The sequence below is a fragment of the Spermophilus citellus genome (assembly GCF_964194105.1).
Source record: "Spermophilus citellus genome assembly, chromosome: 5".
Classification (NCBI taxonomy): Eukaryota; Metazoa; Chordata; class Mammalia; order Rodentia; family Sciuridae; genus Spermophilus; species Spermophilus citellus.
In genome coordinates, this window is record NC_138186.1 from 72200286 (window position 1) to 72226136 (window position 25851).

The 25851-nt window shown below is 35.8% G+C and overlaps 1 protein-coding gene across 1 annotated transcript in view; it reads left to right on the forward strand.

Moving 5' to 3' along the window:
- Positions 1 to 24749, forward strand: part of BEND6 (BEN domain containing 6) — a 68889-nt gene extending 44140 nt beyond the window's left edge. The window contains exons 3-6 of the mRNA XM_081294344.1: positions 11056 to 11276; positions 12649 to 12841; positions 13833 to 13968; positions 23652 to 24749. Coding sequence (XP_081150470.1) covers positions 11056 to 11276; positions 12649 to 12841; positions 13833 to 13960 — 542 coding nt within the window. The 3' untranslated portion in view covers positions 13961 to 13968; positions 23652 to 24749. The remainder of the gene's footprint in view (positions 1 to 11055; positions 11277 to 12648; positions 12842 to 13832; positions 13969 to 23651) is intronic.
- Positions 24750 to 25851: the final 1102 nt, after the last annotated feature.

Consider the following 25851-nt stretch of genomic DNA (forward strand, 5'->3'; position numbering starts at 1 on the left):
CATCATCTCACATAGGTACAAAAATGTGGCAAGAGCTTAGCCTGAAAACAATAATTTGAGACTGGAAGACAATATAATCACCTTAGTTTTAGATAAATGTTTCATCATTTTCTCATAGTAAATTATACTTTGGGTTGGAAATAATGATTAGAGAGTAAAACTGTTAATGATTTTAACTATGCTGAATTGACTTTATTTATAGATTTAAGTAAAACTTTCATAAAATAAAATAATCAAGATTCCACTAAAATCCCAATCTAACAGAGGAAAATGGACTCGCTCTAAAGCATAGCATTGTGAAATTTCAGAACAGCAAAAGCAAAGAAGAGCTCCCAAGGCTTTCGGAGAGAACAAGCATGTCACAAACCAAGGACTGGGAATCTGAATGGCACTGGACTTTTTAATAGCAAAACTGGAAGCTCCAAGACAATTAAGCAATGCCTTCAAAATTCTGAAAGGAGATATTCAAACCTAGAATTCTAACCCAGTGTAATCACTGACTGAATGTCAAAGAAGGGTAATAATATTTTCACACTTAACAAAACCTCAAAAATGTGCTTCCCATGATTTCTTTTATAGAATCTAAAAATACAGATTGTGCTTCTCCAAAATGAGAGAACAAACCTATAAAGAGAAAGACAGTAACCAGAAAACGGGTGATCCATTTCAGGAGAGACACAGGGAAGTCCCAGGATGACAAGCATACAGCTAACCCAGGTATAGAGGGTTCCAGGAGCAAGATTTCCAAGAAAAAATGGATGACATGATGAATCCAAACACATCACAAGGATATTGATGGGGACTTATGAGATGTGTTAGTGAAAGAAGCAATAAAAAATATTAAACAAACTATTAACATAAGACAATTATTGACTTCAGGGCAAAACATTTATAAAGAAAAGGAATTGTGAATAATATTTACATTACTATAATAACATAAGTGCAATATTGGTTGAACTAGCAATCCTATTATAATATTCAAGGATGATGGAAAAGGAGAAAAGTGTGGGTATGTTTGCATGTGAGTACTGTGCCTGTGGGGTTTTGGGTGGTTTTTTTTTGTTGTTGTTGTTGGTTGTTCAAAACATTACAAAGCTCATGACATATCATCTTTCATACATTTGATTCAAGTGAGTTATGAACTCCCATTTTTACCCCAAATACAAATTGCAGAATCACATCAGTTACACACTCACATTTTTACATAATGGCAATTTGTGACTGTTGTATTCTACTGCCTTTCCTATCCCCTACTATCCCCCCTCCCCTCCCCTCCCATCTTCCCTCTCTACCTCATCTGCTGTTGTTCAATTCTCTCCCTTGTTTCCCCCCCCTTTCCCCTCACAACCTCTTATATGTAATTTTGTGTAACATTGAGGGTCTCCTACCATTTCCATATGCTTTCCCTTCTCTCTCCCTTTCTCTCCCCCCACTCGTCTCTGTTTAATGTTAATCTTTTCCTCATGCTCTTCCTCCCTGTTCTGTTCTTAGTTGCTCTCTTTATATCAAAGAAGACATTTGGCATTTGTTTTTTAAGGATTGGCTAGCTTCGCTTAGCATAATCTGTTCTAATGCCATCCATTTCCCTGCAAATTCTATGACTTTGTCATTTTTTAGTGCTGCATAATACTCCATTGTGTATAGATGCCACATTTTTTTTATCCATTCATCTATTGAAGGGCATCTAGGTTGGTTCCACAGTCTAGCTATTGTGAATTGTGCTGCTATGATCATTGATGTGGCAGTATCCTTATAGTACGCTCTTTTAAGATCCTCAGGGAATAGTCCGAGAAGGGCGATAGCTGGGTCAAATGGTGGTTCCATTCCCAGCTTTCCCAGGAATCTCCATACTGCTTTCCAAATTGGCCTCACCAATTTGCAATCCCACCAGCAGTGCACAAGTGTACCCTTTTCCCCACATCCTCGCCAACACTTATTGTTGTTTGACTTCATAATGGCTGCCAATCTTACTGGAGTGAGATGGTATCTTAGGGTGGTTTTGATTTGCATTTCTCTGACTGTTAGAGATGGTGAGCATTTTTTCATGTACTTGTTGATTGATTGTATGTCCTCCTCTGTGAAGTGTCTGTTCTTTTGCTTATGTTTGTTGGAGGGTTTTGTGGGTTTTTTGTTTGTTTGTTTGTTTTTGTTTTGTTTTGTAGATAATAGAGAAATCAAAGAAGAGCTACCTTGTCATATTACATAGCTGAAAGTCAGCAAATAATTTTCTGAATCTGAAAAAATGAGAAATAGTTGTATATGCATATTATTATTTAAGACAATGAAGGGGCAAATACCAGAAAAAAGGGTAAATTAATGGGAAGTGAAGGTGTCTAGGAGTGAAAATCATGAATGGCGAGTGATAAGGCAGAGGACCATTGCTCTGATAAGCCTATTTTTATTTTAAAAGTAACAAATCCTTGATACATAAAAGATGCCCAATATCTAGTATCTACCGTTTAAAAAAAATCAGTAATTTCCTTATATATCAGAAATTATCAGCTATTTTCCTAAAAGAAGAAAAAGAAAGTGTACCCTTTTCCCCACATCCCCGCCAACACTTGTTGTTGTTTGACTTCATAATGGCTGCCAATCTTACTGGAGTGAGATGGTATCTTAGGGTGGTTTTGATTTGCATTTCTCTGATTGCTAGAGATGGTGAGCATTTTTTCATGTACTTGTTGATTGATTGTATGTCCTCCTCTGAGAAGTGTCTGTTGAGGTCCTTGGCCCATTTGTTAATTGGGTTATTTGTTATCTTATTGTTTAATTTTTTGAGTTCTTTGTACATTCTGGATATTAGGGCTCTATCGGAGGTGTGGGGGGTAAAGATTTGTTCCCAGGATGTAGGCTCTCTATTTACCTCTTTTATTGTTTCTCTTGCTGAGAAAAAACTTTTTAGTTTAAGTAAGTCCCATTTGTTTATTCTTGTTGTTAACTCTTGGGCTATGGGTGTCCTATTAAGGAATTTGGAGCCTGACCCCACAATTTGTAGATCGTAGCCAACTTTTTCTTCTATCAGATGCAGTGTCTCTGATTTGATACCTAGCTCCTTGATCCATTTTGAGTTAATTTTTGTGGATGGCGAGAGAAAGGGATTCAATTTCATTTTGTTGCATATGGATTTTCAATTTTCCCAGCACCATTTGTTGAAAATGCTATCCTTCCTCCATTGCATGCTTTTAGCCCCTTTATCAAATATAAGATAGTTGTAACTTTGTGGATTAGTCTCTGTGTCTTCTATTCTGTACCATTGGTCTACCCACCTGTTTTGGTACCAGTACCATGCTGTTTTTGTTACTATTGCTTTGTAGTACAGTTTGACCTCTGGTATCGCTATGCCTCCAGATTCACACTTCCTGCTTAGAATTGCTTTTGCTATTCTGGGTCTTTTGTTTTTCCATATGAATTTCATGATTGCTTTATCTATTTCTACAAGAAATGCCATTGGGATTTTGATTGGCATCGCATTGGCCAATTTGGAAAGCAGTATGGAGATTCCTGGGAAAGCTGGGAATGGAACCACCATTTGACCCAGCTATCGCACTTCTCGGACTATTCCCTGAGGACCTTAAAAGAGCGCACTATAGGGATACGGCTGCATCAATGATTATAGCGGCACAATTCACAATAGCTAGACTGTGGAACCAACCTAGATGCCCTTCAATTGATGAATGGATAAAAAAAATGTGGCATCTATACACAATGGAGTATTATGCAGCACTAAGAAATGACAAAATCATAGAATTTGCAGGGAAATGGATGGCATTAGAGCAGATTATGCTAAGCGAAGCTAGCCAAGCCCTAAAAAACAAATGCCAAATGTCTGCTTTGATATAAAGAAAACAACTAAGAACAGAACAGGAAGAAAGAGCATGAGGAAAAGACTACAGTAAACAAAGACGAATGGGGGGAGAGAAACGGAGAGAGAAGGGAAAGCATATGGAAATGGTAGGAGACCTTCAAGGATACATAAAATTATAAGAGGTTATGAGGGGCAAGGGGGAGGGAAAAAAAAGGGAGAGAATTGAACAACAGCAGGGGAGGTAGAGAGGGAAGATGGGAGGGGAGGGGAGGGGAGGGGGGATAGTAGGGGATAGGAAAGGTAGCAGAATACAACAGTCACTAATATGGCATTATGTAAAAATGTGAATATGTAACAGATGTGATTCTGCAATCTGTATTTGGGGTGAAAATGGGAGTTCAAAGCACAATTTGAGTCTAATGTATGAAAGATGATATATCATGAACTATGTAATGCGATAAATAATCAATAAAAAAATTTAAAAAAAAAAAGAAAAAGAAAATATATTCACATTAATTACAAACAACTATAAAATATTGACTAATTACCCTAGCCAGAAATGTGTGGGAATCTGTGAAGAAAAATGTAAAAACTGAGAAATGAAGAAACCTAAATAAATGGAGAGACATGTCACATTTATAGGTGGGAAGAAAAGTTGCCAGCTCATCCCAAAATAACTAGTAGGTTGAATGCAGTCACAATCAAAATACCAGTGGCTGTTTTGGTTCTGTATTTTTTTAATCAAATCCATTCTTTTTTTAAATATTTTTTTAGTTGTAGTTGGACACAACATCTTTATTCTATTTATTTTTATGTGGTGTTGAGATCGAACCCAGAGCCTCACACATGCTAGGCAAATGCTCTACCGCTGAGCTACAGCCCCAGCCCCTTCTGTCTTTTAATAATTGACAAATTTTATTCTAAAGTTAAACTGAGCTGAGCACAATGACACACACCTGTAATTCCAGGCACTGGGAGGCTAAGACAGGAATATGGCAAGCTCAAGGCCAGCCTGCCAATTTAACGAGATCTTGTCTCAAAATATAAAGGGCTGGGGATGTTGCTCAATGGTAAGGTGCCCATGGATTCAATCTTCAGTACTGGAATGAATGAATGAATGAATGAATGAATGAACGAACGAATAAATAAATAAATAAATAAATAAATAAATAAAGTTAATCTGAAGGAATAAACAGGCAAGATCAATTATGAACATTCTAAGAAAAAAGTACGAGTACAAAATGTGTCCATATTAAATTGTATAATAAGTAAATCTTATACAGTACTTGCTAGGTATCAGACTGTTCTGAGTCTTATCTCTCACCCTTGTGAGTAGTTTTAGTACTTCTATTTTAGAGATTAAGAAATTGAGAAATAGAGGAGTTAAATAGCTTGCCAAGGTTACAGAGCTAGTAGTGGGCGGAGCCTATTATCCAATGATTTAAAGTCCAAGAGTTAGCAGATCTATGGAGAAGAATGCATATCCCACCCCCCAACAGAACCCAATATATGATAAAAGTCCTAGAGGCAGCATGACACAGAGATAAATACTATGGATTTGGGAGGCAGCATGTAGGTTCAAGCCCTAGCCCTACCACATACTGACCGCTGTTGTGTAAGTTGTTCAACAGCTCTGTGCCATTTTAGAGAAAAGAGTGTCCTCATCTCTGAAATTTGTCACCTGGAGAGAGGTTAATCATTCTGAATGGAGTTAAGGACATAGAGAGTACTTTATAAAAATTTGCTACTATTATGTTTGCTATCAGAAGTCAGCAAGGCCACCTTCCTGGGTATGTGAATCATGTAGTCACACAGGGCCCTGCTTTTACTGGTCTAAGGTTTTATTGTCATCCTCTTAAAATTCTTAAGAAGTTTTGGGGCTGGGTTGTGGCTAAGTGGTGCCTATCATGTGTGAGGCACTGGGTTCAATTCTCAGCACCATATATAAACAAATAAATTAATAAAGGTTCATCAATAACTAATAAAAAATTTTTAAAAAGTTCTTAAGAAGTTTTGGGCTCTGCATATTCATGTTGCACTGGATCCTGCAAATGTAGCTATATAGTGAGCCCTGCAAGTCAATGAGGAAAATCATTGATTATTCAGCAAATGGTGTTGGAAAAACTGATATTCCAAGTTAGGTTCTCATTTTGCACCAAGTAGCACATGAAAACATGCCTATGCAGTTTAAATAAAAACTACACATTCTGAATTTGAATGGGAAGTATTTGTTTGAAGAGTTGATGAACTTTGTCTTTAAAAATGTAACATCATATATTTCCTAATACTATTCACTAAATAGGACTAGAAACAAGAACTCAATAGCAAAGGACATTTCTAGCACCTGGATGTAGTCTTATAGCATTATTCCCCACTAAAAGAAACTCAAGATCCTTGAAGAAAAGGCTGATTTGATATCTGCACATGGAATACACCACATGAGCCTTGTCAGGGGCTTTGAACAGGAAATAGGAACATCTTGCCATACCAGTGAGGAAGTATAGCAAAGACTGTGATTGTGTCAACTAGAAGAGCTTCCTACTAACCAAAGAAGTGCAGATTGAGCATCAAAAAGAATAATAACCACACTAATTAGAACAAATGTAAAAATTAAAATAAAATAAAAAAAGAATGATAATCACAATAGATAGAAACATATTGTACATGTTTAAGCGTATGAGTTAATAATCTAATAGTCATCTGAAAAAAGCGACTAATTACGTTGAAAACTGGCAAAAACAGACCCCCCCAAATGAAGCATTTATCCTGTCATTACTATATGAAATGAACCTCTGAGTGACCAAATAGTTGGTAAGAGGGAGCTTCCCTTTCTAAAAGAATTTCAGCTAATTAGAAAAAAAATAAAATAATTAGAATATCACCATTCGGGGACCTCTTATGACATAATGAACCTAAGCAGTGATCATCGTGGCTTATAATATCATAAAAGAGCTAACCACGCATTAAATGCAACCTGATGGAAATGAAAGTACTTCTTGAATCTGATAAGACTTCAGATCTAACTATTAATCTACATCAAATACAAAGAACAGAAGAATATGTTAAATGCCTACTTAGCCGTAAAATCAGCAAAATCCAGACCAAGTGAAATCCTCCAAACAAATGACTCAGTTTTTTAAACTAATAAATTGCAAGGGAGAAAACTAGGAGAGGAAGAGGAAACCTATAGTTCCTATGAAACAGCAAATAATTGTAATGCACAGTCATTATTGGGTCCTGATTCAAACTGTTAAAAAACAAAAACAAAACCAACTTGGCAAAGAAATTTAAACATTGACCAGGTTTTTTTAAAGAATTATTTTTAATTATTTCTTACTTTGACAGTGGTGTTACAGTTATATTTTTTAATTTTTCACCTTTTAGAAATACATACTTATAAATAGAATGAATGTCTATAGATACTAATATTTACAAATAAAATGAGATGATGTGTGTGACTCGAATCAAATAATCTTGGGAAGAAAGTAGTTGGGAAAATAGAACAAGATTGGCCTTACTTGAGCAGAAACTAGAGTATTTTACCATTTTTTGTCTGTGTTTAAATTTTTCCATTAAAAGTTTAAAATATATATGTGAGGAGAAAACATTTCTAAAAATATGTTACAATTATTCAATATATGAATGAATATTTGAATAATTTTCAAGCATAAAATAAAATGACAATATACTAAGAAAATACCACTACTTTTAACTAGAATAAAGACTCAAACTGGGCGTGTGCACACACATTTATTTATTTAATTTTAAAGGCAGGGTCTCCCTATGTTGCCCAGCCAGGCTTCATAATCTTGGGCTTAAGGGATCTTCCTGCCTCAGACTCCAAGTGATTGGGACTACAGAGGTGCACACTGTCACACTAGGCTTTTGTGTATGCTTTTAAAATGTGATAACATTAAGAGAGAAACATTCTGAGAAAGGTAATCACAACTTAATACAAATAAAAGATTAGGATGCTAATATACAAATAATGCTAACATACAAATAATTAAATTGCTGATATACAAAGGAGTTAACAGCAATAACTTATACATTGTACACTAGGCAGTCTTGTAAGAATTTTACATAGGCCATGTAAGTTTTTAAAAAACAGAAAAAAGTACTGGTGCCAATAGTCTCATAGGTAATTCTTAAAAGAAATTCAAACACTCAAAAAAACCAAATAAATATATATTTAACTTCACACTAATTAAATAATCACAACTTAAATTGTACTAAGACTTTAACCTCTCAAAAAATGAAGATTATTGTTAATGACTAAAGCTTTTTGTTAGTGGTACAATGTCTTACATTTTTAATGGAAATGTAAATCATAAAAAGTCTTTCTGGAGAGAATTTAGTAACTAAATGAATCTTGAAAACATTTATACCTCTTGACCCTAATATAATGCTTTGAGAAATGTCTAGAATTGACATGATCAGAGATGCACATGAAGATGTATGTGCTAGAAGGCTGGTCAGAGTTTTGTTTGTAATAAAGAAAACTTGGAGGGCTGGGGATGTGGGTCAAGCGGTGGCACAGCTCGCCTGGCATGCTTGCGGCCTGGGTTCCATCCTCCGCACCACATACAAACAAAGATGTTGTGTCCACCAATAACTAAAAAATAAATATTAAAATTTTTTTCTCTCTCTCTCTCTCTCTCTCCCTCCTCACTCTTAAAAAAAATTGGAAGCAACCTAATCTCTAAGAAGAAAAAATGGAGCATTTAAGTAAATTATACAACATCAATATCTTAGAATATTAGGGAACAATTAAAATTATGTATCAATGGTAAATAATTAATCAATAGATGATTAGATACATTTGTTGCAGAGTATTAATTGTGAAGTAATGGAATATAGTCATTGACAAAAAGGAATTAATTACTTATTCATACAACAACCAAAATAAATCAAGTATTAAACCAAATTCCCTTTTTGTCTTGACATTATAGCTTTAGTCTTCTTTCAGTTCTTCAAATACAGATCTTGCGTTTTCTGTGCCTATAATGACCTTCCCTCAGTCTCTTCAGCTCTTTAATTCCTATTGGGTCTTTAGCTCTCAGATCAATGCCTCTTCTTTGTGTAACTTCAGAATTATAATTTTTATTTCTTTGCATGTACAAGTTAGTCAAATTGCAAGGTCAAGGGCACTGTCCTCCAGACTGCCACATCTGTCCAAGACTTCTGTCACCAAGTACAAAACTTGGGGATTTCCTAATACCACCCTCACATTTAATAATTTGATAGAAAAATTCGTAGAACTCACTGAAGCCTATTTAAAGTCATGATTGTATTACAAAGTAAGGACACAAGTTAGAATATGAGGAGGGTAGAATCTAGGAGGTTTTTAAATATGGAGTTCTGTAGTCCTCAGGAAGTCTTACCCTCCTGGATCTATGTGTGACCATAAGCAGACAGTAATGCTCCTTCAGGAAGCCCATTGGAGTTCTGATATCCAAAGTTTTGAATGAGGCTTCATATGGGCATGACTGATTGATTGTCCACATGCTTGAATTCAGTCTCTAAATTACATGGTGGATCTTTCTAGATTTCTAGTTGTGGTCACCTTCCACCCTCTGGATATTGGGTACAAAAGACCTTACTCTGAATTACCTTATTAGCTATAAACTACCAGGTGTGGTCCCAGGTGCTCACCATGATTAACAAAGATAAATCTATCCTTCAGGAAACCCCAAAGGGTTTAGAAGTTACCATCTAGGAGTTGGCACAAAGGCCAGACCCTCTTTGAGCAAGACAAAATTCTTACTGTACTGCATGGCTATGTGAATAATGTCTTCCCCTTCACCCCACTCCACCATATTTAGTAGACTTGCCTATGAATATAGTACAAGATGTATTAATTTTGATTTGTCATAAATTATTCTAAAGAGTATAGCTCAATAATATGCTTAAGAAAAATACATAAGAAAGGAGAGAAAGAGAGAGAGAGAGAAGAGAGAAAGATTATCCACCATATTCTGAGTTCCAAAAGGGCAAGGGTCACATCTGGTTTTGCTCCCAGTTTTTTCCCCTAGCACTTCACATAGTGGTTGGCAAATATTGAGAGTCTGTAAAACATGGATGTGGGTACTGACAGCCTGAATCTGGCTCTTCTGGACAAGTTACTTATCCTCTAATTGACCTCTTCTGCAATGAGGGTTGATTGAGTGAACATCACAGGAATTCTCAGAATAGTTTGTGGCACAGAGAAAAAGTTAGATAAATATTTTACATTATTAAATGCTCAATAAATAAACACTGATTGAATAAGTGTCTGTCACCATAAGAGATGCTTAGTGAATATTTATTGAAAGAATAAGGAACTATAAATTCTTCTTTAGTAGAGTTGCCTATTCATATAGTACAAGATGTATTAATTTTGATTTGTCATAAATTATTCTAAAGAGTATAGCTCAATAATATGCTAGAGAGAGAGAGAGAGAGAGAGAGAGAGAGAGAGAGAGAGAGAGAGGGGAGAGAAAGATTATTTCAGTTTGTTTCAGAGTCTCTTTCACTTCTCCAGCAAGCAGTGCCCTTGACATTTGATTGAGGAATATAATTAGACAGGGTTCAAGATCTCTTGTTATTTGTCCTTAGGAAACAAACTAGATATAACAACAGAGAAGACCATTTTACATGGAAGCATGAAAACTTTGAATGTGTAAGTTTCCAATAACAAACAAAAAGGGACAAAGTGAATATTCAGTTGATTAGCAAAATTCGTCTTTAATACATGACAACATAGATTTGAATTGCAGCAGTGTATTTTTATTAATTTGATAGAATTTGACCGTGGTGGTGGACCATACACAAAGGTTGTGGAAAATTTATTTGAATCTGTAAGAATTTGTTGATTTTATCTTGGCATTTAAACTGGCCTAGTGTGAGCTTCCAGAAGGTGATTGATAATAGAATCAGACACGTCTCCAAATGACAGATTCAACACCTTCAAATATAGAAAAAAAAGAATCAACTTTTTAAGTATCAACTTTTTAGCTTCAAAGTAATACATATACACTTAAATACAATGACCAAATGTTTTAAAATTGATTTATTATTATTAAACAATTATCAAGTTATTCAATAATAAAAAATCAATGTTTCACCCTCCCACTATGTTTATTTACCAAAGGTAGAAAATATTGACAATTTATTCCTCATAGTTCTGTGCACATATACAGAATAAAAATGTGTAAATATGCACCCTTATGAACATGTCTGTAAAATGCTACTTTCTCTTGCCATTCCAGTGTTACCACAAGCCGTCACCCAGTTTGAAGAATTGGTTAGCATGGCGGAAACCTTGCTTAAGGGTGGAGGGACCATGTCCACATCTGCGTCCACTCTCTGGAGAGCAACAAATAATTCCTCACCAGATTCATTTGCCTCAACAGGCAGTAATTCCAATTCTAATTCTAGTTCACCAGTTTCCTTGAAGGCTGAGGAGGAGCATCATCCTGAAGAGAAGCAGGTCAGTTGGAATACTTGCCCTATCGTTCTCTGGAAAATAGTTAAATGCAAAAATTAAAATAAAGGCAGAAATGATCATTGTTGTGTCAGATAAGTTTTTAGGTAAGTTTAGGACATAACCTTAATATTCTTATTATATTGAACTATTTTATCTATGCAATGAAAATTAATTTCTGAAAGCAAATACCCAGTGTAAAAGACTAAAGACAAATTGTAGAAAAATGATCAAGTTTTTAAGCTATTACATTCTAAAACCAATAACTGGAGGATACTTAGGCATCAACATTTATAAAATTTTATATAATTGAGAGAAGATAAATTTGAGCCTCTGTGCACTGGAGGATCACAATTCCTTTTTTATTTTTTTTGCAGTTTCTCTTAATGAAAAAATCAGAAACCAAAAAAGATAAGGTTTTGTTAAAATCTCAGATCAGCCTTGGAAATTATGCCTTCAAAGGGGATAATGAAATATTAACAATCTAACATTCAGAATATTTGAGTCATAGTATACCAATTTCCTATTGCTATGTAACAGATTACCACAATTTAGTGACTTCAAATAACATAAATTTAGTATCTCATATTTTTGTAGGTCCAAAATCTGGAACAGGCTTCACTGAACTAAAATCAGAGGTCAGCAGGAACATTCCTGAAGACTGTAAAGGAGAATCTGTTTCCTGTTCATTTGTGTTGCAGGACTTAGTTTCTTGCATGTAGAACTGAATTTCCCATTTTCTTGCTGGCTCTAAACTAAAGGCCATTCCCATAGCTAGAGGCAATCACAACCCTTGGGGTCATGGCCCACTTCTCCTGCCTACAGAGCCAGCCATGACACATAAGTCTCTCTTTCTATCTTTCCTCCTTTTTGTGTCTCTCTTTTCTGACCCACTCTTCTGCCTCCCTCTTCTGTTTTTAAGTACTTATATGAGTAGATTAAGCTCACACGAGCAATCCAGGATAATTTCCCATCTCAAAGTACTTACCTTTAATCTCATTTTACAAAATTGCTTTTGTACTGTGAGGTAATATAGTCACAGTACAGGGATTAGGCTGTGATCTTCAGAGACCATTATTCTGCTTACCACACTTGGTATGTAGTGCTGAGGATAGGATTGATCCTTGAAGCACCAAATCCAGATTACATGACAAGAATTTACATGAACCCTGGAACAAATATCTCATAAATACTGAGAATTATCTCAAAGATAACATTAAGCTCTAACCCCTGAAGTGTAAAGCATATATTAAAGTATAATATGTCACCTTAAATAATGTTGATATTGTTTGCTGGCACATCTTAATTAGTAATATATTTCTCCAGACACCATTTTTCTTTTCCTAACTTCAACTATTTCATTTTCTTAATTTTTTAGTTCAAGATTGAAAAATGGCAGATTGCCCGTTGTAATAAGAGCAAGCCTCAGAAGTTTATTAATGATTTAATGCAAGTACTTTACACGAACGAATACATGGCCACACATAGCCTGACAGGGGCAAAATCCTCTACTTCAAGGGACAAAGCCGTAAAACCAGCTATGAATCAGAATGAAGTTCAAGAAATCATAGGTGATAATATCATTATATTATATTGTCACACAAATTTGAAATTGTGTTACCATTCAAGGTCAAGTTATTCTTTCATGGTCCTTTTTATTTTGTTTCAAATTTATTGCTCTATGAAAGAAAAATTTTAGAATAGTATAATGCTTTCATTAAACATGGAAAAATTTATGGAAAATTTTTATTAAAATAAAACTGAAGGTCATATGACCAAAAAGTTTGAATTAATAACATTTGTGGCTTTCAAAAATAAAAAAGTTTAAAATAAAATTTCAATAACAATTTCCATTTTTCTCTTTCTTGGTTATATCCTTCATCTTTTATTCTAGAAAGATGAAGGTTAATTTGACTATACTATTTGTGGTTTTTAAATTAATAAACCTTCTTACATATAATCATCTAGATTATTTAAAAAAAAAGATTTTTTTTTTTTGCAATCATCCAACAAATTTAGAGAGTCTCTGAATCCGAATTCTATGTATGTCATTTCTTAGCTGGAAAAAGATAATTTGGAATCTAGTTGTTTCAACTGATGTTAGGAATGGATAAAAATAAATACCTAACATTATGGATCAAAAAGATTTCAGGTTGGAAGTAAGGAGCAGGGTTATAGTTGAATGGTGCCATAGGAAGACAAAAGTATATTCTGCTTTTACAATATGGACCTTCTGGGGCTGGGGTTGTGGCTCAGTAGCAGAGTGCTTGCCTCGCACACGTGAGGCACTGGGTTCCATCCTCAGCACCACATAAAAAAAATAAATAAACAAAGATATTTGTGTCCATGTATAATTAAAAAAAACCAGACAATATGGACCCTCTGTTATCTCTTGTTTTGTTTTGAAAACAAAATCATTTAAATACCTCATGGGAATTGGGGTACTTTTGTAAAATGGAGACAAAATTACAATGTAGGATGTTTAATGTTTTGCCTCAGTTTGTGCTTTAAGATCCAAAAGTCTCATAAAGTGTTTTGGGGTGTTATTGTTGTCTTTTACAGGAGTAACAAAACAGTTATTTCCCAATACGGATGATGTTTCAATTAGGAGAATGATAGGGCAAAAACTAAACAACTGTACCAAGAAGCCAAGTTTAAGCAAAAATCTTAACTCTCAGGATATTAAGTAGATCTTTTGGTAAGTTTTTACATCTTCACAATCCTTTCAATGTGACAATAAAATGTGCTATTTTTATCTCTGAAACAGCATTTTCCAAATACTCCACTGGAGAGTACTCTTTTCCTCCTTCTCTTTTTTGCTTTCACACCATGAGGTAAGAGCTTGCTCCGCCACACGCCCTCACCACAAGCCCAAAGGCAACCAGACCAAAACATCATGGACTGAGACCCCCAAAACTGGGAGCCAAAATAAAGCTATTCTTTTCGTAAACTGATTATCTTGGATATTTGTTGTAATAATAGAAAACTAACTAACATGCTCTCCATTATTTTGATGGGAAATATGTATGATCATGTTATTAATAGCTTCATTGAGGTATATGTAGGTAACACACAAGAGTAAGATTCACACGTTTGGAAGATATCCCTTCTCCCTGCCCCCCCACCCCCATTTTTGAAAATATTTTCAATTGTAGATGGACACAACACCTTTATTTTGTTTATTCAGGTTTTTTTTTTTTTTAATGTGGTGCTGGGGATCCTACCAGTGCCTCATGCATGTTAGGCAAGGGCTCTACCACTGAGTCCCAGCCCCAGCCCTCCCCCTACTTTCTTTACTTCTCTTTGACTTCTATTTTGTCTGTTTCCTGACTAACTGGAGTCACCATCAACACCATTTTATTTGTCTTCATTTCTTCTGACCAAGTTTTAAGTGGGACATGGAGTTATATATGTAGTGCAGCAACTTCCTCCTCCGTCTACCCATTGCTGTCACTACCATCCTCCTCAAGGGTCCTTCATCTGTTTTGTTATACAAGTAACGCCAGCTCCATTGAGAGCCAACAAGAGTCTCTCTTCCTTAAAAAAAAATACTACTTACAATAACTGCAGTGAGATTCTTCCTGTTGGCTCACACATACTGGAGACTGACTTCACGAGTTATAAAAGATAAGGATATCTGGATCCTTTTTCTCCCCATGGGATTATAAATTTCAGTAGATTGTGAATCTCATAACTTTCCAATTATGAAATAATTTCGTAAATGTGCCCTAGAACTTCTCATTTTGACATGAGACAAGCCAGATATCCTGAATATATTCAGGGCAATATTCAGAAATGTGACCTTTCTGAATGCTATGAAACTAGAACTCCAACTCATGAAGCTATCTTCTGGAGCACATTATTATATTTCTGAATTCCATAAGTCACTTTAATATCCTAAGCTCTGTCTTTTTTAATATCTTAGACTACCAAGGATAGTAACAAAACACATATCTGACTTTATCAGCCAGCAGGGTATTGAAGAAATGAATATTAAAAGATTTTTATATCAGTTTTGCTTGTGCCTGCCAGTTATTAAGCCTCCTGACTATGGCATTAATTAAAATTGAAACAAAGGAAAAACCTTTTGCTTTGAACACAATATGTTCTTGCGTCTCTGGGCCTGAGCCTTGCTTTGTACTGACTGCCAGGTTACCTTGATTAGGAATGCATGTTTTGAATCAGAAGTGGAGATTAACATAAATGCAAATTCTGTTTAATTTGGCAGATATCTTTAACTTAAAGTATAGCTAAATTCAACTTATATCCAAAGGACTGAAGAAAATATGCTACTGGGAAAGACATGGTCACATACAACCTTAATTTGTAAGTGCTTGATGAATTAGGCAGATACAGCACCACCTACTGGACTACTGCTGTATTTTTTCTTCCTTGGGTCATTGAACCCACAGGAACATAAATGTGATACATTTATTCAAATAAACCATACTCCCACTCTGTCCTGTCACCAAAAAAAATATTCCCTGGGAAAATGACTTTCCTAGTATTGGTATTAGCAAGGCAAGAGGTACTGAAAAATCATGCAAATGTCTACAAATTCCTGTGCATCAAGAAGCCTAATGGTCCCCCCATAGTTCCTATGGTAGACTGTGTCCATGTCCCAGGACTAAGCTCAGGTCCTTGTTGGTGACTTATTTATTTATTTTTAGAGAGAGAGAAAGAATATTTTTTGTTGTAGATGGACACAACACAATGCCTTTATTTTTATATGGTGCTGAGAATCCAACCTGGGTCTCACCCGTGCTAGGGGAGCGCTCTACCACTGAGCCACAATCCCAGCCCGGTTGTTAGTGATTTATGAATTGAAAGTCATTTTCTAGATAAGGTTCATTTCTGTTGGAGTAAGAGCTAAATTCTGTCCCTCTCAATTTAAAAAAGTCTATTCTCCTATTCCTGTGATTGCCCTCAATTTGCCTCAGCTCTCACTTGCCAAGAGCTTGAAGTTATCAATCTTTCTGGCCTTTCTCTATTTTTTTTTTACTTCTTTCTTATAAGAACTGAAGAAAAATTTATTTATAAGAATTACAGAATATTAGGCTACCACCTGTTTTTTTAATAAACAATGACTTTTTTAATATTTATTTTTCGGTGTAGATGGACACAACACAATGCATTTTATTTTTATGTGGTGCTGAGGATCGAACCTGGGTCCTGCCCGTGCTAGGTGAGCACTCTACCTACTGCTGATCCACAACCCCAGCCCTACCACCTGTTTTAAAAAAATATTTTTTTAGTTATACATGCTCACAATATATTTGTTTATTTATTTTTATGTGATGCTGAGGATGGAACCCAGTGCCTCATGTGTGCAAGGCAAGCGTTCTGCCACTGAGGCACAACCCCAACCCTAGGCTACTATCTCTTAACTCAACCTACGAAGTGATCAACAGCCTTCTCCTGAAATGTCCAAAGCTACCTCAATGTTGATCATCTCAACATACTATCACATATGCATATATTATTGCTTAGAGCTAATCTAACATAATGGCACTCACATAGCAGGTAGGCAGGCTATTTTGCCCCTTTCCATTCTCTCATCAGGGGATATTTGGAAGTGTCTTGAAGATTGTTCTGGTTGTCACAACTGGGTAGTACTACTGGCATCTGGTGAACAGAAGTCAGGAAGAGTCGATTTTGCCTCTTGGGTCCAAAGGCAGTTTGGAGGCAAAATTCTTTCTTCCTTGTGGGACTTTGGTGGTTTCTCTTAAGCCCCTCTTAAGAGTAGGGAAGGCAATCTGCTTTGTTCAAATGACTGATATGTTAATCTCATCTAAAAATATCTTCAAAGCAACATCTAGGCTGCCATTTGACCAGACAATTTACACCATGGTTGACACATGAAATTAACCATCATTACTAATGTGTTAGGGAAGGAAAGTCAGGTTTGAAAGGCTGCTGCACCTTTTAATAACAGTGAACTTTGTAAAGTCACATGACTTCTCTAAACTTCAATTAAAACAGGGATAATAGTACCATATATCTCAGATCCAGGACTTCTGGAACCTGAATCTGAATTGAATTTGCAGAGTCCTCTTTAAGGGAAGGAATGCAAAGTATGAATACATAATTGGTTCCAGCTCCATATATTGATTTAGAAGAAAAATAAATCATGAAAACTACATTGTTAGGTGTTAACAAATTTCTCAGATATCACATATATATAATGTAGAGAAAATGACATCTTATTTTTTATTGGTTGTTCAAAACATTACAAAGCTCTTGACATATCATATTTTATACATTTGATTCAAGTGGGTTATGAACTCCCATTTTTACCCCGTATACAGATTGCAGAATCATATCGGTTACACATCCACGTTTTTACATATTGCCATACTAGTGACTGTTGTATTCTGCTATCTTTCCTATCCTCTACTATCCCCCCTCCCCTCCCCTCCCATCTTCTCTCTCTACCCCATCTACTGTAATTCATTTCTCTCCCTTGATTTTTTTCCCTTTCCCCTCACATCTTCTTATATGTAATTTTGTATAACAATGAGGGTCTCCTTCCATTTCCATGCCATTTCCCTTCTGTCTCCCTTTCCCTCCCACCTCTCATCCGTGTTTAATGTTAATCTTTTTCTCGTGCTCTTCCTCCCTGCTCTGTTTTCAGTTGCTCTCAATATATCAAAGAAGATATTTGGCATTTGTTTTTTAGGGATTGGCTAGCTTCACTTAGCATAATCTGCTCTAATGCTATCCATTTCCCTGCAAATTCCATGATTTTGTCATTTTTTTAGTGCTGAGTAATACTCCATTGTGTATAAATGCCACATTTTTTAATCCATTCATCTATTGAAGGGCATCTAAGTTGGTTCCACAGTCTAGCTATTTTGAATTGTGCTGCTATGAACATCGATGTAGCAATATCCCTATAGTACGCTCTTTTAAGGTCTTCAAGGAATAGTCCAAGAAGGGCAATAGCTGGGTCAAATGGTGGTTCCATTCCCAGCTTTCCCAGGAATCTCCATACTGCTTTCCAAATTGGCCACACCAATTTTCAGCCCCACCAGCAATGTACAAGTGTACCCTTTTCCGCACATCCTCGCCAGCACTTGTTGTTGTTTGACTTCATAATGGCTGCCAATCTTACTGGAGTGAGATGGTATCTTAGGGTGGTTTTGATTTGCATTTCTCTGACTGCTAGAGATGGTGAGCATTTTTTCATGTACTTGTTGATTGATTGTATGTCCTCCTCTGATAAGTGTCTGTTCAGGTCCTTGGCCCATTTGTTGATTGGGTTATTTGTTTTCTTATTGCTTAATTTTTTGAGTTCTTTGTATATTCTGGATATTAGGGCTCTATCTGAAGTGTGAGGAGTAAAGATTTGTTCCCAGGATGTAGGCTCCCTATTTACCTCTCTTATTGTTTCTCTTGCTGAGAAAAAACTTTTTAGTTTGAGTAAGTCCCATTTGTTTATTCTGGTTGTTAACTCTTGTGCTATGGGTGTCCTATTGAGGAATTTGGAGCCCGACCCCACAATAGGTAGATCAGAGCCAACATTTTCTTCTATCAGACGCAGAGTCTCTGATTTGATATCAAGCTCCTTGATCCGTTTTGAATTAACTTTTGTGCATGGCGAGAGAAAGGGATTCAGTTTCATTTTGTTGCATATGGATTTCCAATTTTCCCAGCACCATTTGTTGAAGATGCTATCCTTCCTCCATTGCATGCTTTTAGCCCCTTTATTGAATATAAGATAGTTGTAATTTTGTGGATTGGTTTCTGTGTCCTCTATTCTGTACCATTGGTCCACCCGCCTGTTTTGGTACCAGTACCATGCTGTTTTTGTTACTATTGCTCTGTAATACAGTTTGAAATCCAGTATCGCTATACCTCCTGATTCACACTTCCTGCTTAGAATTGCTTTTGCTATTTTGGGTCTTTTATTTTTTCATATGAATTTCATGATTGCTTTATCTATTTCTACAAGAAATGCCATTAGGATTTTGATTGGCATTGCATTGAACCTATAGAGAACTTTTGGTAATATCGTCATTTTGATGATGTTAGTTCTGCCTATCCATGAACAGGGTATATTTTTCCATCTTCTAAGATCTTCTTCTATTTCTCTCTTTAGGGTTCTGTAGTTTTCATTGTATAAATCTTTCACGTCTTTTGTTAGGTTGATTCCCAAGTATTTTTTTTTTTTTGAGGATATTGTGAATGGGGTGGTTTTCCTCATTTCTAGTTCAGAAGATTTGTCGCTGATATACAGGAATGCCTTTGATTTATTCGTGTTGATTTTATATCCTGCCACTTTGCTGAATTCATTTATTAGCTCTAGTAGTTTCTTTGTAGACCCTTTTGTGTCTTCTAGGTATAGGATCATATCATCCGCAAATAGTGATAATTTAAGTTCTTCTTTTCCTATCTTAATGCCTTTAATTTCTTTTGTCTAATTGCTCTGGCCAGTGTTTCAAGAACTATATTGAATAGAAGTGGTGAGAGAGGGCATCCCTGTTTTGTTCCAGATTTTAGAGGGAATGCCTTCAGTTTTTCTCTGTTTAGGATGATGCTAGCCTGAGGTTTAGCATACATAGCTTTTACAATGTTGAGGTAAGTTCCTGTTATCCCTAGTTTTTCTAGTGTTTTGAACATACAGGGATGCTGTACTTTGTCGAATGCTTTTTCTGCATCTATCGAGATGATCATATGGTTCTTATCTTTAAGTCTATTGATGTGGTGAATAATGTTTATTGATTTCCGTATATTGAACCATCCTTGCATCCCAGGGATGAATCCTACTTGATCATGGTGCACGACCTTTTTGATATGTTTTTGTATCTGATTTGCCAGAATTTTATTGAGGATTTCTGCATCTAAATTCATTAGGGATATTGGTCTGTAGTTTTCTTTCTTTGAGGTGTCTTTATCTGGTTTAGGAATCAGGGTGATATTGGCCTCATAGAATGAATTTGGAAGTTCTCCCTCTTTTTCTATCTCCTGAAATAGATTCTAGAGTATTGGTATTAGTTCTTCTTTAAAGTTCTTGTAAAACTCTGCTGTATATCCATCCGGTCCAGGGCTTTTCTTGGTTGGTAGTCTTTTGATGGCTTCTTCTATTTCCTCACTTGATATTGGTCTGTTTAGGTTGTTTATATCATCCTGACTCCATCTGGGTAGTTCATATGTCTTAAGGAATTTATCGATGCCTTCACTATCTTCTATTTTATTAGAGTATAGGGTTTCAAAATAATTTCTAATTATCTTCTGTATTTCTGAATTGTCTGTTGTGATGTTGCCTTTTTCATCCTGTAAGCTAGTAATTTGGGTTCTCTCTCTTCTTCTCTTTGTTAGCGTGGCTAGTGGTCTATCAATCTTATGTATTTTTTCAAAGAACCAACTTTTAGTTTTGTCAATTTTTTCGATTGTTTCTTTTGTTTTGATTTCATTGATTTCAGCTCTAATATTAATTATTTCTTGCCTTCTACTGTATTTGCTGCTGATTTGTTCTTCTTTTTCTAAGGCTTTGAGGTGTAGTGTGAGTTCATTTATTTGTTGGCTTTTCCTTCTTTTAAGGAATAAACTCCATGAAATGAATTTTCCTCTTAGTACTGCTTTCATAGTGTCCCAGAGATTTTGATATGTTGTGTCTGAGTTTTCATTTACCTCTAAGAATTTTTTAATTTCCTCTTTGATGTCTTCTGTAACCCTTTGTTCATTCGGTAGCATATTGTTTAATCTCCATGCGAATGACATCATATTAACAGCTGTACAATATCCTACTTTATTTAGTTGTGTACACACTGATTGCCTCTTCTTTTTTAAAATTTTTTTATAGTTGTAATTAGACAGCATGCCTTTATTTTATGTTTATTTTTATGTAGTGCTGTCTCCACGAGCTAGGCAAGCACTCTGCCACTGAGCTACAGCCCAAGCCCTGCCTATTCTTTTATTGTCTCTGCATTTGATGAGAATCTTGTAATGGCATTTTCTGTAGGAGGAATAGAAAAAATTATTTAGACTATTCTCTAAATATTTTATGGAAATTTGCTTTCTATTTTTCTCTTTGACAATTTTCTTTTACTGAGGTTTCTTTTACATTCTCAATTCTTTGTTAGTAATATGTAATTTTTAGGATTGTTGTAAAATTTGGAGAAACTTTGCCAGGCATGGTGGCACACATCTTTTACCCCAGTGACTTAAGAGACTGAGCCAGGAGGACTGCAAGTTCAAAGCCAGCCCCAGCAACTTAATGAGGCCCTAAGTAACTTAGTGAGACCCTGTTTCCAAATAAATGGGGAGATGTGGCTCTGTGGTTAAGTGCCCCTGGGTTAAAAAAAATGGGGGAACCTCTGTTGAGTCTCTTTCATATCTAAATCAGAATATGTCAGGTCTTTTTGGGTCTTCTCTGAATGCCTGCTCTTAAATGTTCTCTGAATTAACCATATTCAGAATATTCCTAGAAGACATACCAAACTGAGATGACCAACAAAAATGTAACTATATGTGGATGAAATTGCAAAGCACACAAAATACATACTGGTCAACCCTTTATTAATGGTCATTTATTTTATTAAGATCATAGAAATGGTTACTGTTGCTCCATAGTTACAATAAGAGGACAAATTATCACTAAGAGACAGTTGAAATGGAAAGAGCCAGCTGTCTAAACTGGTTGTGGTTGAAATATTTTATTTTTGCAAACTTAACAAAATACAGTCATGCGTCAGGTAATGTTGTTTCTGGTCAATATTTCCTGGGAAAATGACTTTCCTACTATTGGTATTAGCAAAGCAAGAGGTACTGAAAAATCATGCAAATGTCTACAAATTCCTGTGCATCCAGAAGCCTAGTGATGGACTGAATATACAACAGTGGTCCCTTAAGATTATAATGGAGCTGAAGATTTCATAGTGATGTTTTGGCCATCATAACACATCACCAATGTTTTTGTGGTGACATCAGTTTAAACAAACATATTTGGTTGCCGGTTATATAAAAGCAAGATACATATAATTATGCACAGTGTATAATGCTTGGTGATAAGTAACTGTTATCAATTTCTTTACTTACTATATCATAGTATTTATAATTAGATGGCACTCTTTCTACTTATTAAAAAAAAGTTTATCATAAAACAGTATGCAATGTTATGACAGCAGTAGTCTCATTCACTCCCTTGATTGGATTGATTTCTCTTGTGCTAGATGTAGTCTAGTGTTGCTTTGTTCATCCTGGCCCTTGGGGCAATAGGCTATACCACTTTTACACTATACAGCCTATGTGCATAGGCTCCACCATCTAGGTTTGTTTGAGTATGACAAAAATGTCTAACTATGCATTTCTCAGAACACGTCCAGTTCTTAAATGACAGTGTGACTGTATATAAACACATAAAGATACTGATAGGGCCTCTTTTTTGAAGGTACCCAGGCAAGTAAGCTTTCAAAGTATCATAGTAATTCTGCCTCTAACCTTGCTCATTTGATTCTTCTGTGTTTTGAATGAGGTAAAGCAGGTGTGGAAAACTGCCAGACACTTAATAAGCAGTAAATAAGCATTATTGAACAATAACAGAATTGTGAATAATATTTTTAAGATGGTTGATTATTTTGCATATGGGGTGTAATTTTTGAAATTTACCTAGTTTGGGGTCTTTTAAAATTTACTTAATAAAAAGTTTTTTAAAAGTCACTTCAGGGCTGGGGATATGGCTTAGTTGGTTAGAGTGCTTGCCTCGCATGCACAAGGCCCAGGGTTCAATCCTCAGCACCACCACCAAAAAAAAAAAAAAAAAAAAAAGTCTTTAAAAAAAGTCACTTCAGGGCTGGGGATGTGGCTCAAGCGGTAGCACGCTCGCCTGGCATGCGTGCGGCCCGGGTTCGATCCTCAGCACCACATACCAACAAAGATGTTGTGTCCGCCGAGAACTAAAAAATAAATATTAAAAAATTGTCTCTCTCTCTCTCTCTCTCTCTCTCTCTCTCTCTCTCTCTCTCTCTCTCTCTCCTCTCTTTAAAAAAAAAAGTCACTTCAGATAAAAATTAATATGAAATACTTTAACCATTTTCTGTGCTGAAATTTTATTGCACAAAATAAAATAATCACTAATACACTTTACTAGTAATAGTTCTTATCAACAATTTGTATTTTTAAAAATATTTTTAGTTGTAGATAATACAATACCTTTGTTATTTAGTTTTTTTATGTGCTGCTAGGGAATGCATCCAGTTACTCACATGTGCTAGGCAAGCTCTCTACCACTGAGCCCCAGCCCAGCCCAACAATCTGTATTTTAAACACAAATTTGTAATAGATATAAAAATAAATAATTCACACAATTCTTAAAGTACTATAAAGCCTGTAACACAAATTTTCCCTCTTTTTCTTTTTTTGAAATTTTCTTTTTTATAGGTATGACAGGTATCTGAAGCAAAGCACCTTCAGTTTTAAGACTAACATTGGACTAGAGAATTTGCAACCTCCCTGGCAGTGAGCATAGAGAGATATGTGCAGTGACAGGCTATAAGTCATCTGTAACATCGCTGGACTCTCCTGATGGAGTAAGAAGCTTGCTGAAGAAGCTGCATGTCAATTCCACCCTGAATACCAGTGATGCATCAAACCAGAGAAATTCTACCAGTCAAATAAGCATGCAGTATGGTTTCTTTGGAAATATGCATTTCCCTATTCCCAAATACTTCTCTGTACAGCTGAGCAGGATAGTCAGAGCTCTTACATTAGCAACAAAACTTCAATCCCTCAGATCAGTCATTGTCCTAACAAAACATTGTATATTTATAATTACCAGTGACTCCCCATTATAGGTTTTGGATCTTTAGCATAAGCACATGTTTGGAAAAGTAAACAGAAATAATCAACATTCACAAAGAGGAGAATGGCAAAGTGAGCCTGCACTCTAGTAGCCTGTCAAACCAAGTAATAATGTTTCAGAAATAATATTATTCTGTTATCTAAAAATGCATAAAAAAGGAATCTGGGGAAAACGAGAACAGCGAAACCTTTTTAACAGTAAACTATTCTACCACACTCCTGAAAAACAAATGAGCCCAAGATTGTGTGTGTGTGTGTGTGTGTGTGTGTGTGTGTGTGAAAACAGTGTATCAATCTCCAATATAATCTTTGAGTTTGCTTAGCTGATATGCTTCTTTTTATTGTCCAAAATAAGCTATGTCTAATATAAAACATCCATACCACCTAAAACATCCTATATAAGATATAACATCATATGTGTTTGATTCGTTATATTGCTACACTGCTTAGTTTTAACTGGTTTGTTTTCATGGTAGCAAAGGAAAAATTCATTGAAAAACATCAATATGGGTTTGATAATCACACAAAAAAGACAAGTGCCATTCTGTAAAAAATCAACAAAAGACAACATTCTTCAAGAGGCTTCTCACTTGATGTCAGGTTGTCACAGATGACCACTCTGCAAGGTACAGCTGTGCTTCTTCAGTGTACACAGTCATGTTTAAACTTGGAAAAGAGGATGCTACAATAGTTACAAAGTTCTGTATCATGGACCCAGGGAACATTCCATAAATGTTGCTTGATAACCATGTGGTTGTACAAAATAAAGTTCTTAAGAAAATGACTTACATAACATTTGCTACTTTTAATTAAACATAAATAAATCCTATTGAAAAGAGAAATGGCATTTTTTTATTTCTTTACTAATGTATAAAATTCAGAGAAATTTCTTTTTCTAAGCATATGGCCTCTTCACTGAGGTATTACCTTTATAATTTGACTCTCTGGTTATGGTTTGTTTGTCTTGAGTCACACTATACAGGAGATATAGATAATGTCCCAGAAGGTAAATATATTTAATATTTTCATTGAAAAAATGGTAATCTTACTAATCTTATATTATTTCTTCTTTTAAAAAGCCTACTTGATAATATGCCAGGTTTCTGTTCTCTCGACTAAAAGGCTCAGGGGTCACTCCAGTTGAAGTGGGCTAATTGGGCTGCACAAAATAACCACACAAGAGACACAAATACCTTTTTCTTTGGTGTCGCTGTGACGGCTCCTCTGACCTTAAGGGTCCCCAGAAAGAGAGAGAGAGGGAGAGCAAGCGCTGACCCCTTTTATTGAGGAGAAGCTATTCAAATGAGGCAAGGGGTCAGGTTTCAGGGGGCTGAGTCTATCTTCATGATGTCCACTGTCAGCAGGCTGACTGACACCTGGGTAGGCCACACCCAAGGGCACAGTAAGAGAAGGGGACACACACAAGGCACTTCCATGGAAGATTCTATCCTAAACAGGGCAAGGGGTTATATTACAAAGGAACAGGTGAGCGTAGCTTCACCCATATGGGGCTATAGGAAGACACACCTCATGGAACCCTAGAAGAGCGGGGCACTCTAGCAGCATGGGTGCCTGACGCCACGTCACCCAGCAGGGGAATTAACTTAGTCACATGGGAGGTTGGTCTCCCACAATAATAGAAGTATTGTCTACTAAAGGTAAATAAAATTGCCTTTGCAAAACATAACCATATTATTCAAACATAATTTGTATGGTCATTATTTTGATATATATTGATGTCTTTAGAGATAAGAGAATAAATGTATTTTTTAAATTCAGC